The sequence below is a fragment of the Podarcis pityusensis genome (assembly GCF_964106645.2).
Source record: "Podarcis pityusensis genome assembly, chromosome: 2".
Lineage (NCBI taxonomy): Eukaryota > Metazoa > Chordata > Lepidosauria > Squamata > Lacertidae > Podarcis > Podarcis pityusensis.
In genome coordinates this window covers 88,008,110-88,024,838 of record NC_138029.1, presented here as the reverse complement: position 1 = coordinate 88,024,838, position 16,729 = coordinate 88,008,110, and the positions used below count along the sequence as shown (strand labels likewise).

Sequence of the window (16,729 nt, the reverse complement as noted above, 5' to 3'; positions counted from 1 at the left end):
ATTCTGATGGCTACTAACATAAGCAACGAAGCCGCATGGGTCAAACTCGCGGGAGGATCCCTCAAGCAACACTCAAACATTTCATAAGGCAATACAAGACATCGCAAGGTGTTTTCTCCCTCCATGCCTGGATTTGGACTTAAAAGACAAAGGGAAAGTGTTGGCTTATGGAGAGCCAAGTTGTAAGCAAGCACAACCTATGACATTGCACAACATCATTGATCATGTCTGTTAAAGCATTGACCTTAGCTTCCCATTTCCTGGCTCTGTAGAGCTTGAACCAACATGAGATAGCCTTAAGTCTAATCATAGATCACTGAATAATAGTACATGCAGGATATTATTATTATTACTTTATGGAGAGCACTCAAATGCGTACAAGTCCCCACCTGCAGTATGAAGTGATTTAGCCTGAAAACAGGTTTACTACCTCACTGAGAAAGAAGCACATGTTGCTGTTGGTTAAAGGAGACTCCAGTTTCCAAGCCATCAGTACTAGTTACCTGGATGCATGCACACCTGGCCTCCAAAAGGAAGTCCCAAAGACGTGTACAGAGCCAAGTCAGCACTTTTGCCAGTGCGCCTGCAAACCACTTTCACTGTTTCTCATTATGGGATACAAACATATCGTTCTAGCCAAATGGCCTGAAAGTGAGGGGAGATATATCAGAGTTGAAGGTTTAAACCTGCTATAAATCTTGAACTGAAAAATCCAGAGACCTGTCACAAAAGCCTGCCAGAATTCCAGAACAGAAGATGCAAGAGCAAACCACCTGGAATCCACTCAACCAAATCAAGACAAAGTCCATCTTTGTCCCCAGAGCAGCAAGGTGCCCTATCACCAGGTGTGGATGCAGAAGGACTTCATTATTGTTTATGTTTTGCTTTCCTCATCCAGCACTTGACAGAGGACTTGGTGCATTGAACCAGCCCACAATAAGAAGCTATTTTGCATCTCTGGGGTTTTTTTAATGGTTGTATCAACATCTGTGATATTGAAAGAGTCCCTCCTGCTTACCAAGCTACAGGGTGATCTCCAAAAACTGGCCTTCTGCATTAAATCCCCGAAGAGCTGCTTGGCCATGGATGGAATCAGCAGCATATGGAAAAGAGCGGCACAGCATGCTCAACCCACAAATGCTTAAGTAAGTATGCTTCCTTTGTGACATGGCTTTTGGATGTGTTGGTGCCAAAAATACCAAGGCTGCCAGTGGAGGCAAGGTGGAGGTATGGAGAGAAAGCAACAAACTTTGGTCTGGATACAACAGAGCAGAAGGTTTTCCACAAAGGCAATGCCAGAGACCCACATGCAATTGTACAGCAAGCTGTTTTTCCACAGACTCAGCACAAAAAGCTGGCCTCTGTCCAGAGGATCTAGTCTTGGACTATCTTGGATCTGAGAGCTTTCCACAATAATTCAAATTCTGTTCCATGTTCGTTTACTCTCTTATCCCAGCCTCAAATGCAGGTTGTGTTCAGGCATTCAATCCTTTGAGTCCTCCAGAGTAAAATGTGACCCACCTGCCTCTCCTCTAACAACTGCACAATTCATTCATGTTACTGCTTTCATACATCACCAAATTAATTCAAGGAACTCCCAAGGTCACACGCACAAGTGGGAGAAACACATTTCCCCTGATAATGTATTGCTCACAGCCTGGTGTTCCTCAGAGGGCTGAGCAAGCCTGGTTGGCTTGTTTCTAGAGAGGCTGCCAGTTCCACATCTGGAACTGATAAATTCCAGCCCACGGTACAGCAACCAGATTATGGGAGAATGAAGATAGAGGCCTATCTTTTCCACATCTTCCCAGCGTATCTTCATTCCCTTTGGGTTGAGTGAATCACAAAGACTTCGCTGCATTTGAAGCGGAGATGAGACTGCTTGTTAAAATGACTAAGTAGTGTCATGGTTCCTTCTTCCACACAGGGAATCCCGGGAATTTGAATTGTTTGGAGAAGAAGTATGAGAGGGATTGCTAACAAACTGCATTGCTGTTTGCTGTGCTTGCTAGTCTCTAGAACGGAATTTTATTTATGCTCTTTGTAGGTTTCTGTGAATAATACCAATAATTAAAAATTAAATAAGGGAAAATAACAGGAGGGGGGTACTCAGCTGGGGAAATGTAGAATATTCTCCTTGAGCTTCAGGATGCAGACAGGGTGGCCATGTGCCCTACTATGCAGAGGAGAGTCCTTTGTTTGGAGATATGCTCTATCTTAAATGGCTGTTCAGTCCAAACTGAGTTAAATAACCCTAAGAAGAGAGAGCAGGAGGGGCCTTGAAGTTGCCCAACAACACCTGGAGAGCCACAGGGTCTCCATCTTTGCCTTAGAGCAGGGGTGGCCACTGTGACACCCTCCAGATGCCATTGAACTACAGCTCCCATCAGCCCTTACCAGAAGGGTTAATGGTCAAGGATGATGGGAGTTGAAAGCCAACAACATCTGCAGGGTGGCACATTAGCTACCCTGACTTAGAACAATCAACTGCAAGAGGATGCTTATCACCTGATCCCTGCAATCTCAAAACAGAAGAATCCAGTGGCATCTTGGAGGGAGGGGAGGGAAGAGATGCTACAACCTCACACCATCTTGTAGTCAGCCAGTGGCCATTCTAAGGGCCAGCCCTGTTTATCTAGCTAGGGTAGGTCAGCTGTTGCAGGAGTTAAGGAGCATCTTATTCTTTTACTTTGTTATTAAAAACCCTTAATCTGTATACCTAAAATTTAAAATATACGTTCAAATTATTAGCAGAAGTCGAAACAAGTTTAATTTTTTTTAAAAAAATCAAAATATAAGTAAAAACAGCAATTTAAAATACACATTATAAAATGAAACTACAGCTTTACATGTCTTTGAGGGCTTGCCTAAACACACACACACAAACACACACACACACACACACACACACACACACAGACAGAGAGAGAGAGTTTTTAGCAGGTGCCTAAAACTGGCTCCTGTCAGGGAGTCCCTGAGTATAAGTGCAATCGCGGTAAAATGTAGATTCCTTACAACTGCTCCTTTTTTCAGAGTCAAATAGCATGGGCCAGAGAGTCAAAACAAGGGTCTAGTGAATGTGCAAAGCTAATTCATGGACCTCTCCAAGTGTTTTCCGAAGTCCGGCTGGCTGAGCAGCTTTCCAGGCTTTGCGAGGTGCAAAGAAGTCTTGCAAGAGGGAAGGATGTGAGGTTTAGAGAAGCTTCAATCCCACCCCAAACACTGCAACAAGACAGCACAGTTCTAGCTGCCACTGCAAACGGAACATGTGGAGAGAGAAATGCACACGGAAAAACAAACCCGCTTGCTTGCTTCAATATTTGCAATGCTAAAATAGAAAGGCCGACAGACAGCTAGGACGTCCATGCCAAGCAATCCTCCAGCTATAACAGCTCCAAATAGAAAGTCATTTCCAATAAAGGCTGCTGATCAGCAACAATTTAAAAATAAAAATAAAAAATGTAATAAAATACAAGGGGCCATATTTGGGACTGAGCAAAAAGTTGGAAAGCCAGCACTTTTAGCTCTGTCCACTGACCAGCTTCACCCCAGTTAAGCCAAGACACTAAGAAATCTGTAACCCTCTCCTCCCCAACGTGAGCAGAGGCTTTTGCAGAACGTTTCCCCTCAGCTACTCACTCTCTTACAGAAGCCAAGAGAAGAACCAACGAAGCAGCCAGCTGAGATGCATAAAGGGAGAAAAGCTCTGTTACTGCTGGGAGAGAAGGACATCTAAAGAAACCGTTGCTCAAGTTGTACCTAAGGAAACACTGGAAGCAAAAAATGGAAGAGAGAAGTCCTTTGGATTGCAGGATATGTATGGGAATGTTTGGAACTTGGAGGTGGGAAAGGGAGGTGCAGTAGACTGGACAGGAAGCACCAGCATCAAGCCGTTCTAATCTGCCAGAACCGAAAACTCAGAATCAAGCAAAAACTAATGATAAAAAAAGCAAGATGGGATTTTTAATTTTTTAAAAAGTTTTGGATCCCTACCTGCATTTCTTATTCATAACCCCTTCTACAAACATGGAAGGTAATTTGTGGGGTGGGCAGGAGAATGACTGAATCTGGTATCTTGCACATGCAACGGATGTGCTCTGCCACTTTTTCAGCAAGGGGCCGGTCCACTGTCCATCAGAGCTTGTGGGGGGCTGGACTATATTTTGGAAAAAAATAAACAAATTCCTATGCCCCACAAATAACCCAGAGATGCATTTTAAATAAAAGGACACATTCTACTCATGTAAAAACACGCTGACTCCCTGACCATCTGCGGGCCAGATTTAGAAGGTGATTGGGCCGGATCTGGCCCCCGGGCCTTAGTTTGCCTACCCATGCACTAAGCTATGGCCCTTTCTTCATGCCGCGTGCAAAGTAGTCGTGGTCCAGGCCACATGCATACAGGGATGGGCTCGATCGCTAAGCCTCTACTGCACCCCTATTGTTCAACGCTGAAGGAAGCTGTGGTCTCTGCAGAAATGAAATTCCAACATGTGTTATCCAGCGTTGCAGTTTCTGCTGACACGAGGACCTTCATTCAGCACAGCCCTTCTCTCTTCCCCCTCTCTCTAGCAACAGCCTCTCACATTACACGCATATGGGAAGCTAAGCTGACAAAAGGTCTGCAGCTGAAACAATTGAGTTTGAAGAAGTAAAGAAAAAGAGGGCCTCTCAGAGTTTTGCACTTCTGCCTACTTGTCACAGGCAAAGTGAAATCTGTTCCATCACTGTTGTTGAACCAGATATGCTTATATATCCGCCAGTTGCCAAAGACCCAAGTCCTCCCAGCTGCCTGCATTCATTCATTCATTCATTCTCTCCTTGTGCTTCAACCCCATCCTTCCTCCCAATGAGAGCACAGAGCAGCAAGCTATATAACCACTGGTGAAGGAACAGAGGGTGGGGGGAGCGCACCGCCCCCGACACCATAGGGGAGGGGGTACCATTGCAGCTGCTACCCCGGACATGCACTGCACCCCCCCATCGCACTGGGCGCCACGCCCCAGGACACAAGCCACGCCACATCCCCGCAGGCAGCATGTCACACCCCTGGGATGCACACACACCCCCTCTGTGGGCGACGTGCCATACCCCCAGGATGCACGCCAGCCACACCCCCACCTGCTTTCTGCCCCCGGTGTTAGAGCATGCAGCTTTGCAACTGTAACACAGCAATATTTTTAAAAAACAAAACATTGACTACAACATTAAAGACTATCACAATCTTTAATCTCTTAATGGCAAACTTGGCTCACCCAATTCTAGTTGATTAAGAGGTCTTGCCCAAGAAACCCACTTCCCCCAAGGACCAGACTTCTTGCAATAGGGTAAGTGAAAGGAAAAGACAGGGGAACATATGGGATGACACTTGCTTTGACTCATCGTCATCTAACCTCTATGCAAAGCAAATCGGAATTAACACTCATTAAACAGTCAACTTCATCTAATCTCCCTGCAAACAAGTCAGGATAAATGCTCAACAAACAGGTCGTCCAGAAGTGCCCGTATACAAAACAGCAGCACTGGCAAAATGGTGGGTTACATTCCAAAGACCTAAGTAAACAGAAAAAACTTTTCACCTGGTACCTAAATGAGAACAACCAAAACTCATATGGGAGGCAGTTTTATAACTTGTGGGGAGTGACCCACTGAGAATTCCCTGCCATGCAGAAACTAAGATCAGAATAGTAACCAAAATTAATATGTGGGCTGCGTTTCTGCAAGGGGATCTTGTTAGTATTTGTATAGAACATCTGCAGGAGGAAAAGTTAGTGGTGGGCTTACCTTCCAGCAAGAAGCACTGGAATGTGTGCAGCCGCTGGAGAAGGGTTAAGAAATCCTTTGCCCACCACTGCATCTCAGAATCAGGTATGCGGCAGTCAGTGCAATGGCTTCCTGGGAAGCTCCCTCTCTTTCTCTCTCTCTCTCTCTCTCTCTCTCTCTCTCTCTCTCTCTTTCTCATGTGTGTGTGTCTGTCTGTGTGTGTGTGTGTGTGTGTGTGTGTGTGTGTTTGCACATGCACATGTCATAAGAAGTTAGATTGCTCATTTGACTCTCAACAATCAGAAGTTGAGGATATCATAAGCAGAGAACTAATATGGCTAATTTACATAGAATATTTTCTACACTCTTGCAATGGCCTTGATCAATGGAAACTTTAACATGTGTGTGTGTGTGTGTGTGTGTGTGTGTTTGTAAAAAAACCTCACACTATAACAAAGGGTTAGTTGCTACTGGTGGATAAGTAATTATCCCAAATAACCTCTCTTTGTTTAGCCTCTTACTCCTTATCTTAACAGGAAATTACATATTTAAAAGATGGGCACGATAATAAAAATGCACAGCTGAGTGCAAACAACAATGAATTTGGACAGAGGTCATTCTTTCACCATGGGGCTGTACTTCCAATCATATTCTTGAGGAAAACAGTGGTCAGCTAAGCAGATATAGAGTTGTCCAGAGGTACAGAAACACCTGCAGAATCAGGGCCAGACCCAATGTGGCATGGTCTTGCTCCCTCCTTCTCCACACAGTTGTTCTAGGTGCAGAGAGCAAGTGACTAGGGTGAATGCATTTGACTGGCAAAACCCTTAAGCCAGGTTTGGGCACAAGGTACATTGGCAGCTGCAGGCAGAATGCTGGATGAATTGCAGTAGATCAGAAAGTGTTGCTGATGTCCAATCGTTTATGAACAACAAGAGAAAAAAGGCTCAAGTTGTGAGATTGGAATTTTCATACAGTATTCAGTTTATCCCCATATCTGGTTCATGTGCTGTTTTAGGTAACTGGCTCCACCCCATGAGCCACCATTTTGTATCTGGTTTCTTTCCCAAACTACTATTCTCCCACTGTGAACCTGCTCCAGCAGGTATGCCTCTCTAACAAAACTAGCAAACAAAAACAAAGTAGATCTTGCAAGCTTGAAATCCATGCACTCACGACCTAAATAGCCCATGTGCAACAGAATCCTATATACAAATATCCTGATTTTGAAGAAGTTCAGGGGCTGACCTCTGGAGGTTGCTGGACTAGAGTGGTCACACTTGCTGCAACTGACAGGAATCTGCACTCTCAACATCTGCTAGCATTATCAGCCATGCACACCATGAAACAGATGCACAAACAACACATTTAGAAATGGCGCCCAACCTCTGGGGCTGGTGGGATATCATTCTGCAGCCTATTGAATTTATCTAGCTTTGCAAACATTTTAACCACTTTTTAATCTTATCCATTTTGTATCAGAATTGAAAGGCAACAGTGTAAACTGCCCACAATCACTCAATGGCACCTCACTGATGCTGTCAGCCTCTGTAGTGATACCGCAGGAGAGAGCCACATCCTTCCTACAAATTATCAGAAGGGTGAAACTCTGTGGAAAAACTGCTGTAGACATAATTAACTGATAAAGAGAGGGAGAGAGCCCTGCCTCTCAGTTCAGTTTCATGTTTTGCATTTTCAAACAGGCACAGCTGGGATTGAGCTCAGAGAGAGAGGAGACTCAAGCGCATTGTTTCCTCAGAGCATCTCACACCAGAAGGGCTTCTCTACCTCTTGGTTATGACCCTCACATGTCTCAGTTGTTGCCCCACTGCAAAATAACAAAAGCCAGGACTGCAGAATTTCATTAGCAGACTCACTCCATAGGATTGGGCACTCTTCAGATCAAAGAGTCAGGTTGCTAGTCAGGAGATTCTGGGCTTAAAGCCATCTGCATCAAGGCAGGGCAGAGCCCTAAACAGATTAGTGGGTGGAGCAGTTTCCTGCAACGTTCCCAGAAAAGCTGTGTCTGTCCAGTGCACAGAAATTGCTACTTAGCTTCTTCTCTATACGTTAATAGCCCTGGCTGGTGGCTAATGGTTTGTCTACAACTTGGAATTGGTGTATTGTTTATTAACTGATCAAAGGGATGTGGGTGGCACTGTGATCTAAACCACTGAGCCTCTTGGGCTTGCCGATCAGAAGGTCTGCAGTTAAAATCCCCGAGACGGGGTGAGCTCCCGCTGCTCAGTCCCAGCTCCTGCACGCCCAAAAAAGTACAAGTAGATAAATAGGTACAGCTCCAGCGGGAAGGTAAACGGTGTTTCCGTGCACTGCTCTGGTTTCAGTGTTCCGTTGCACCAGAAGCGGCTTAGTCATGCTGGCCACATGACCCAGAAAAACTGTCTGTAGACAAACACCCTTGGCCTGTAAAGCGAGATGAGCACCGCAATCCCAGAGTTGTCTGCGACTGGACTTAACTGTCAGGGGTCCTTTACCTTTTTTTACCTTTTATTAACTGATCAAGGGAATGGGGCAACTCCCCCATGAGGAAAAGTTACAGCATTTGGGGCATTTTAATTTAGAGGAGAGGTGAGTAAGATGTGATATGATAGAAGCACAGTAAGTGTATGCGTAGCATTGGGAAAATGGATACAGAATAGTTTTTCTCATTCTCTCATGACACTAGGACTGGTGGGGGACAGCTAATGAAGCTGAGCATCGGTAGATTCAGGACAGACAAAATAAAGTACTTCTTCACACTGTTAAATTATGAAAGTTGCTTCCACAGGAGATAATGGCAGCCACCAACATGCATGGCCTTAAAAGGGGCTTAGACAAATCCGTGAAGGTCGAGGCTACCAATGGCTGCTAGCCATGATGGCTATGTTCTACCTTCACTGCCACAAGCAGTGCGCTTTTGGATACCAGCTACTAGAAACAGCAGGAAGGGAGAGTGCATCTGGTGTGCAACTATAATAAGAGGATGCTGGCCTGGATGGACTACTGGTCTGATCCAGCAAGCTCTTCTTAGGTTCTTAATATACAGTAATATATAGTAAATGTCACACACACACACACACACACACACACACACACACACACACTTGGCTTACTTAGTGGACAATTCTATGCTGCACACGGCTGAGTGAGTTTTTTTAAAGCTTGTAAATGATAGTTACTGGCCTACTAAAAACCTTGCTGGCCTGCCCACCCCCCAATAGCAATGCCCCATAAATTATGTTCACACTCAATGGGAAATTCTACATTCAGCCTTTCTATCCAAATCAGGTTTACCCAAATAAACTTAACAATATTTTTAAAAACAAATGAGACAACTTTAAAAGGAAGTGAATGCAAGAAGCTTGACAGGAAATGTGTGACAGGTTCACTTTGTTCTTTAATCCCCCCCCCCCCTTTGTGGTATTAAAGAAACCAAAAGCAGACAAGAATTTCCTCAGCTCTAAAGTAGCAACTTCTGCTATCTGAAATGACAAAGAGTGTGTCGTTTTAAAAACTAGCTGAAATAAAAGCACCAAACTTTTTTTTCCCCCAGGTGAAGACTTCCTGATATTTTAACTGAAAATATGTCAAGCGGCAAACCACCGACTTTCAAAATGTGTGGACATTTCAGATAACTAGTTAGGTACAACAACAACAGCATGGATCAGAGAAAGCAAGGTCAGAGGCAAGAGAACATACATAGGAGGAAAACTTAGAGGGACTCCAAAGTCTGCCTCTCCAAAAATGCTGCAAGGCTCAGTTTCAGGTTAGAAATGCACACGAACGTTCTGCAAGACATGAACATGAAAATCAGGAGCAGGTGAAGGTTAGCCTAGCTGGCAAGATGCCTCTCCCAGAAAGCTCTTATACAGATCAGTTGGCCTACGCTGCCACACCCAGACTGTCAGGATCCAAAGTGTAGTTCCCCCAGTGTTGTCACATCCCTGCAGCCTGGTTTTGGAGCAAGCAAGGGCCTTGATGGCACGAATATAACACAGCTGATCTACACCTGTGTCTGGGATCGGGACAAGTCTTCTGTCCTCCAAAAGACTCAGAAGCAAACATGAACCAACTTAGTTATTCACCACTAACCATTACGGCTGGGTGATATCTGGTTTTCAACATTGTGATATATCATCAGCAAAACATCACAATATACCAATATATCATGATGTCTCAAATAAGGATGGAGCTATGTAGAGGCTTCACGGTTTTCCCTGCATCATGAATTTTGCTGGCACCTGCTCTTGTGATTCGCTGCCTCCTGCATGAGACAGGGGACAGCTGAGCTGGCAGAATTAATAGAGGCTGCAGCAATCAAGAGAAGCATTGGCTGGCTTCATAGTTTCCCCCCACATTGTGATTTTTGCATAGCATACACAGACACACATCATGATTCACGATATATTGCTGGGTCAAAAATTATAAAACCAATATCACAATATGGACTTCAAACCAGTTTGGGATGAAATATTGATATATTGCACACCCTTACTATTCATTCAACTTCCTCCATACACTCTGAAGAAGAAGAAGTTTGGATTTGATATCCCGCTTTATCACTACCCTAAGGAGTCTCAAAGCAGCTAACAATCTCCTTTTCCCTTCCTCCCCAACAACAAACACTCTGTGAGGTGAGTGAGGCTGAGAGACTTCAGAGAAGTGTGACTAGCCCAAGGTCACCCAGCAGCTGCATGTGGAGGAGCAAGGAATCGAACCCGGTTCACAAGATTATAAATCCACCACTCTTAACCACTACACCACACTGGCTCTCATCAACTGCATCATTTTATTTCATCACAGTTGCACCACATCAACTGCACCATTTTATTTCATCACAGTAGCTTTCCCTTCCCTCAAATGGGTACTTCTGTTTATCTTTAAACCTTCTGGGAAGTGGCTTCCAGAATTCTTTATCTTTTCATTAAAAAACAAAGTCATGTCATGAATTGGAGCTCTCTTTACTTCAACAACATTATTTATCACCTTCCACAAACTTCTTAAGTAACTGTTAAAGATAAATGCAAACAAATAAATTTAAAATAAATGGAAATGCCACCTTTCATCCATCATGGTAAAAAACAAATCTGTGAACATTTAGGTCAAATTAACGGTGGTTGTGAGTGCCATGCAGGACCCTGGCATATTGTTGAATCATAAGCATTATGCATGCATGTTTCTCTGAAAATAATAAGCAACATACTTTCTAGTAAAGGTGCAGGAAACATGCAAGAAAATTATAACTCTTCTTGGCTTCGCATTGTTTGGCTGTTCAACTGAAAACATTAATTTGGAGATTAATCTATCAATTCACTGGCCACAGAATTTGACTCAGTTTTTAATTCAAGTGGGCCCTCTGTGAGAGTTTATTCGCTGCTGACAGCCTCATCATCCATCATCTGAATTCTTGGGCCGTGACTTTCCAGAAAAGAAAAGATCTATGCTTTCATTACACAAGAGAAATTGCTGCCTTCATAAAACAGCCAGAGAACATCTTGAAATAGCTCATTAAATATAGCAGGAGTCAAAGAAGTTAAACCCTAATTCACTGAAACGCCTGCTTCTAGTCATATAGCCTTTAGCCCTCCTTAAAAAAAATAAAAAAATAGGGCTGCAATTTTATACACACTTATCTGGGAACAAGCTCCATTAAACTCAATGGGACTTAGCCCTGAGTGCACACACAGAAGATGCGCTGTGCTTAAGCCTTATTGAAAGCAATGTAACAGACAGAGTAGAGTAGGTTAGTGCTTCTGAACATGTGCTAAAAGTGACCTGGACTGCACCCATCTCAAGGATGACTTCTGTCCCAGGCCTCAGAACATAAATACAGGGTGTGAATTTACACTGGTTCCAAATTGTTCTGCTGAAGTCAGATGCAGCCAAGGTCAAACATGTGTGAAATACATTTCTGTGTGCAGACTCCCAGCTCCAGAAGTGTGCTGTGTGCATGTTCCTGAAGGGGTAAAACCTCATCCAATGGGATGAATTGCAGTATGGCCAATGAGCTATTGTGGGATGGAGAAGATTCATTCTCAGTGGGGAATGGAATGGGGACCGCTCTCCACATTGAAAGGACTTCCCATGCATTTTCTCTCCCTATAGCCCTGCTGGAAGCTTCAGGATTCAATCTACCCACACTGGCCAAAGAGGTGGCTGATGCTATGGCTAATAATCTGCTAGATATAGCATTATCAGGTCACTATAAAATAAGGTTACCAGATTTTTTTCAATGAATCCAGCGACACTTTTCAACTCCCTACTAAATGGATGGATTTTGTCAGGGGACTGATTTGTAAATCCGAGGACTGTCCCCGGGAAATGGGGACATCTGGTAACCTTTCTATAAAAACATGTTTTAGCCCACTGATGTATATATGCACAGAGAGTTCAGAAACTACCTCTATTTTAGAACCATTCAACTTGAATACATATGTGTGCTTTCTCACTTGCACCATTTTGTTACTGTGTGCTGCTCTCCACCACCAGAAGTAGTTCAGCACTAAAGGGAAGCAAGTTGGTGAAAATAGCTATGAAGTAGATACCACTCTTTGTGAGGAGGAGCAACACCCTGCTAGGATAGAAGCTCAAAAGCAGCAGGCACAAAGCCACTCTGATATCCTTTACCTGCTACCTGTGAGTAAGCACCACTGAATTCTGTGGGATACCTGAGGAAACACACGGTCAGTTCCATCTCTGCTACAGATGCACTGCATCACACCGGCACCCATGCCAAGACCAGCTTTAAAACACAGTTTTGTTTGCAGTAAGCATAGTCTGTGTGTCACAACCCACTGCAAAAATGTGCATTGATGAAGAACATGATCTTAGCTAGAAAATATGTAATATCTCAGAGTGAGTTGCCCTGGGCTGTTTCTTTGATTCCACTTAAGAAGGATTTTCCAGCAAGTTGGTATTTGCTTACTAAAGTTTTTTTTACGTACCGGGCGTTAAGATGCACCCATGCTGTGGTTCAGAAAATTCAGCACATACCTGACTGAATGTTTCCACAAAAAGAAGGCACGGCTAATGTCACAGATCTAGAGTTGCTTCATATTCATCTTTTTTTCAGTGAAATCTGGACTTAGGACTCCGATCCTCCAAGGCTGTGATGCTCATAAATTTACTTGGAAGTATGTTCCAACAAAAAACACTGAAGGCCCACTTAAGTTAAGGGGAGTCAGCACATTTTCATTCCTCTGTGATCCTCTGTTTATCCAGGGAAGTTAAGTAGGACCTGGAATGAAGACTTACCCCACAGCAACCTCTACACTCTCAAACTCACTGCCCAGGGAGGCCTACCTAGAAACCACTTGAGGAAAGGCTGTGGCTCAGTGGTAGAACATTTGCCTTGTAAGCAGAAGGTCACAGATTCATTCCTCAGCATCTCCAGGTAGGGCTCAGAGAAATTCCTGTCTGAAACCCTTGAGAGCTTCTGCCAGTCAGTGTAGACAATACTGAACTAGATAGACCAATTGGCTGACTCAGTGTAAGGAAGCTTCTTTTCTATCTTCACACCATAAAAAGGCCTTCTCCGGGTATTGACCTCCTGTTCTTCATTGACTCAGGATGAAAGTGAATCCCACACTTAAGTATTTTCCACTGAAATCAGTGGGCTTAAATGTATTGAAGTTACTGAAAATGTTTGGGGCATTGCTCAGCTACTCTATTTTTCAAAGCTACTGTGTAAATCCAATCCTATGTTTTCTCATTGAGTTCAATGGTACTTAACACACAACTAGGCATGCACAGAAATAAAGACTGAATTGCACCATTTTTTATTGACCTGCTGCTGTTTTAAACCCACCTTTAAGAGTACCATTTTAAAAACAAACCAGCAGCTGACTGACAGACTCATTAATTAAAAAAAAAAACCCTGACATTACATTCAGTCATCTCCTCTCTTTTTAATGGGCAGCTTGCTTCTCTCAGACAACTATAGGACAACAATTTCCAGAAAGGAAGCTGTGTTAGCAGGCAACCCTACACATTTAACCTAAATAAAGCCCTTAAAATGTTAATTGTTTATCATGGCCTTTGGAGGCTAATTAATATTAAATTACAACTTGAATCTTGTTTTCAAGCTAGCTGGGCTAATTTTCTTTTATTTCATGGCATCCTGGTGTGAGCACCTTGGATGGAAATGGATTTTAAATGTTAATGATTTCATTCCGGAGTTAGGTTTCCTTCTGTCAACCGCTTGGAGAAGCGGTCGAGAAAGTGGTCTCAAAAGTTAAACAAAATAAACACGGCTACTATCCTACTTCCACATATGCTCGGGAATAAGTCCCATTGCCTTCACTGAGACTTACTTCCGAGTAGACCCCGTTACAGCGGCGCTGCCAGGTTTGCACTCTTGGGTTTGCTGCTGCCAAGATGACTTTTAGAAAGAGTCACCTTAAAAGAGCAGCAGCTACCGAAGTTTGCTGGGAAGACCAAACACCCAGCAAAGCCCCAACTTGAGAGAGCGCGAGGGGAGCAGAAAAGACGCCTTGAGAAGGGAAGCGCCGAGGTGCGTCGGCGGAGGGCGGGCGAGCGGGGCCGGGTCGAGGACCTTTGCCTGCGGGGTGAATGTTTAACTCACCTGGGTTGGAGCTGCTCTGGAAGTAGAAGACGACGAGGAGCAGAGAGCCCAGGCAAGTGGCCAGGACCATCCGCTGCCCCCTGCTCTGCCTCATCCTCGCGCCTAGAGGGCATCCCCCGGGGCCGCGGCGGCGAGGGAGTCGCGCGGAGTCGCCAGAGAGTCACGGCGGCTCCTCATGGCCCGGGCTTCGTGCTGCCGCTGCCGCTGGCGGCGTCGCTGCGGGCGCCTCCCGACGCCCAGCTCCTCCGGCCGCCGGCTCTGCCTCTCCGGCGCGAAGCGAGAGCAGCACAGCGCAGTCCCTCAGGGCAAAGGGAAACCTCGGCGAGGGGCAGGGCCGGACTAAGGCGGCGCGGTGGCGCGGGGGGGGGAGAGGAGAGAGAGAGAGAGAGAGAGCGGGCGAGGGCGTCGAAGGGAGGCGCGCCGCCCTCCCACACCTTTCCTTTCCCTCCCCGCCCGGCTACTGACGCTTCTCGCCGAGGGGATCAGGCGGAGTAAAGCGAGCGGAAGCTCGTTGCGCGGCTCGTTCGGGACGTGCGGAAGGCGGCTCCCCTCCCCTTCCCTGCCCCGTGGATGCGTCCGGCTGAAAGGGGAGTCGCCAGGCGCGCGCCGAGCTGCGGCTTTCCTTTCCCAAGCCGCGTACCTGTGTCAGGTCCCGCCTGAGTTGGGGGCGGTTCTTTTATGCTGGTGAAGAAAGGCGGGGCCGCCTCTGAGCATGTGAAGAGTTCTTCTTGGCGCGATTTAGCAGGCACAGCCGTTCGTCCCTACGCGTCGAGATTTAGCCTTCAGGGCAAGGGTCAGAAGAGTAGGACGTGGATTAGGGGAGGGTGTGGGGAACTTTCGGCCCCCTGGATGTTGCTGAACTACGACTCCCATCAGCCCCAGGCAGCGCAGACTTTGGCCATGGAAGATGGAAGTTGTAGTTAAGCAGCACCTGGTGAGCCAAAGGTTCCCAGCACTTGGATTTGGCTTGCTTGGTAGAGCTGTGCGCCCTGTTAAAGGTTCCAGGTTGGATCCCTGGTGTCTCCTGGTCTCGCTGGGAAACATTCGTGCCTGAAACCCTGGAGACCCACAGACAATGATGAGGTAGATGGGTCTTTGGTCCAGCATGGTATAAAGTAGCTCCTTGGTTGATGGCTCTTCAGATTCTGCTTGAGGACGTCTGGTGGAGATGCTCTATCTGGACTTCCCACAGGGAATTGATCTAGACAGTTCCTCGGGAAGTGGTGGACTTTCTTGGAGCTTTTAATCAGAGCTTGGATGGCCACCTGTCATGGATGCTTTAGCTGAGATTCCTGCATTGCAGGGATTTGGACTAGATCAGGCATGTCCAAAGTCCATTTCGGGGGCCTACTCTGGCCCACTGGGTGTCAGTTTAATTCCTGGGGTAAAATCCTTAAAAACCCTCATCAACCTGAACCCTAAAAAAGGTTAACAACTTTGGTCGGCCCTTTGGTCATCCCTCATGGACCTTCACTTCATCAAATGTGGCTCTCTTTGAAGAACGTTTGGGCACCACTGGACTAGATGAACCTCAGGCTCCCCTCCAACTCTGTAATTCTACCTCCAAATCTGTGGCTTTTGAGTGTGCAGTCGAACCTCGGTTTTCGAACGTCTCAGCTGCCGAATGTTTTGGAAGCCGAACACCGAAAACCCAGAAGTGAATGCTTCCGTTTTCAAAAACGCCTTGGAAGTCAAAAGCGGAGGTTCCACTGTACTGCTTTTCACTATCCAGTAAGATGGGGAACCTGTGACCCTCCAGACATTGCTGGACTACAGCTCCCACCCTCCATGACCCTGGTCTGTGTTGCCCGGGGCTGATGGGAGTTCGAGTTCAAGAACCCCTGGAGGGCCACAGGTTCCCCACACATGGTCTGCAGAGCAACAACTTGCTGGGAAGTGGAATCCGACAAGTCTCAGAGCCTTTGCCCTTAAACCCTTTGGCCCTTAGTCAAATACTTGATCAAACCTTTTGTCCCTTAGTCTCTAACCCTTTGCCGTTGCTTCATCTGAGAGGGGATTCCTGCTTAATTCTATAGGCCTATTTTCAGACGTTGCATTGCAACTCCTCCAGACAATATGGCAGGCCTTTGACTAAACCATCTATGCAGGGGTTCCCAAACTTGGGTCTCCAGCTGTTTTTGGACTACAACTCCCACCATCCCTAGCTAGCAGGACCAGTGGTCAGGGATGATGGGGATTTTAGGCCCCAAACAGCTGGATATCTAAGTTTGAGAAACACTGATCTATGGCATTTTAAACTGTGAGGGTATGGTGTGTATTTTTGTGTTTTTATATTGTAAACCACCCTGTGATCTTCAGATGAAGGGCAGTATAGAAATTTAATAAATAAGAAGAATAAACTTGTTACTGAGCATTTTCTCT

The 16,729-nt window shown here is 45.5% G+C and overlaps 1 protein-coding gene across 1 annotated transcript in view; it reads right to left on the bottom strand.

Annotated features, from left to right (window-relative positions):
• CHST13 (carbohydrate sulfotransferase 13) overlaps positions 1-14,685 on the bottom strand; it is a 46,089-nt gene extending 31,404 nt beyond the window's left edge. Inside the window, exon 1 of the mRNA XM_080996956.1 lies at positions 14,348-14,685. Coding sequence (XP_080853082.1) covers positions 14,348-14,441 — 94 coding nt within the window. The 5' untranslated portion in view covers positions 14,442-14,685. The remainder of the gene's footprint in view (positions 1-14,347) is intronic.
• Positions 14,686-16,729: the final 2,044 nt, after the last annotated feature.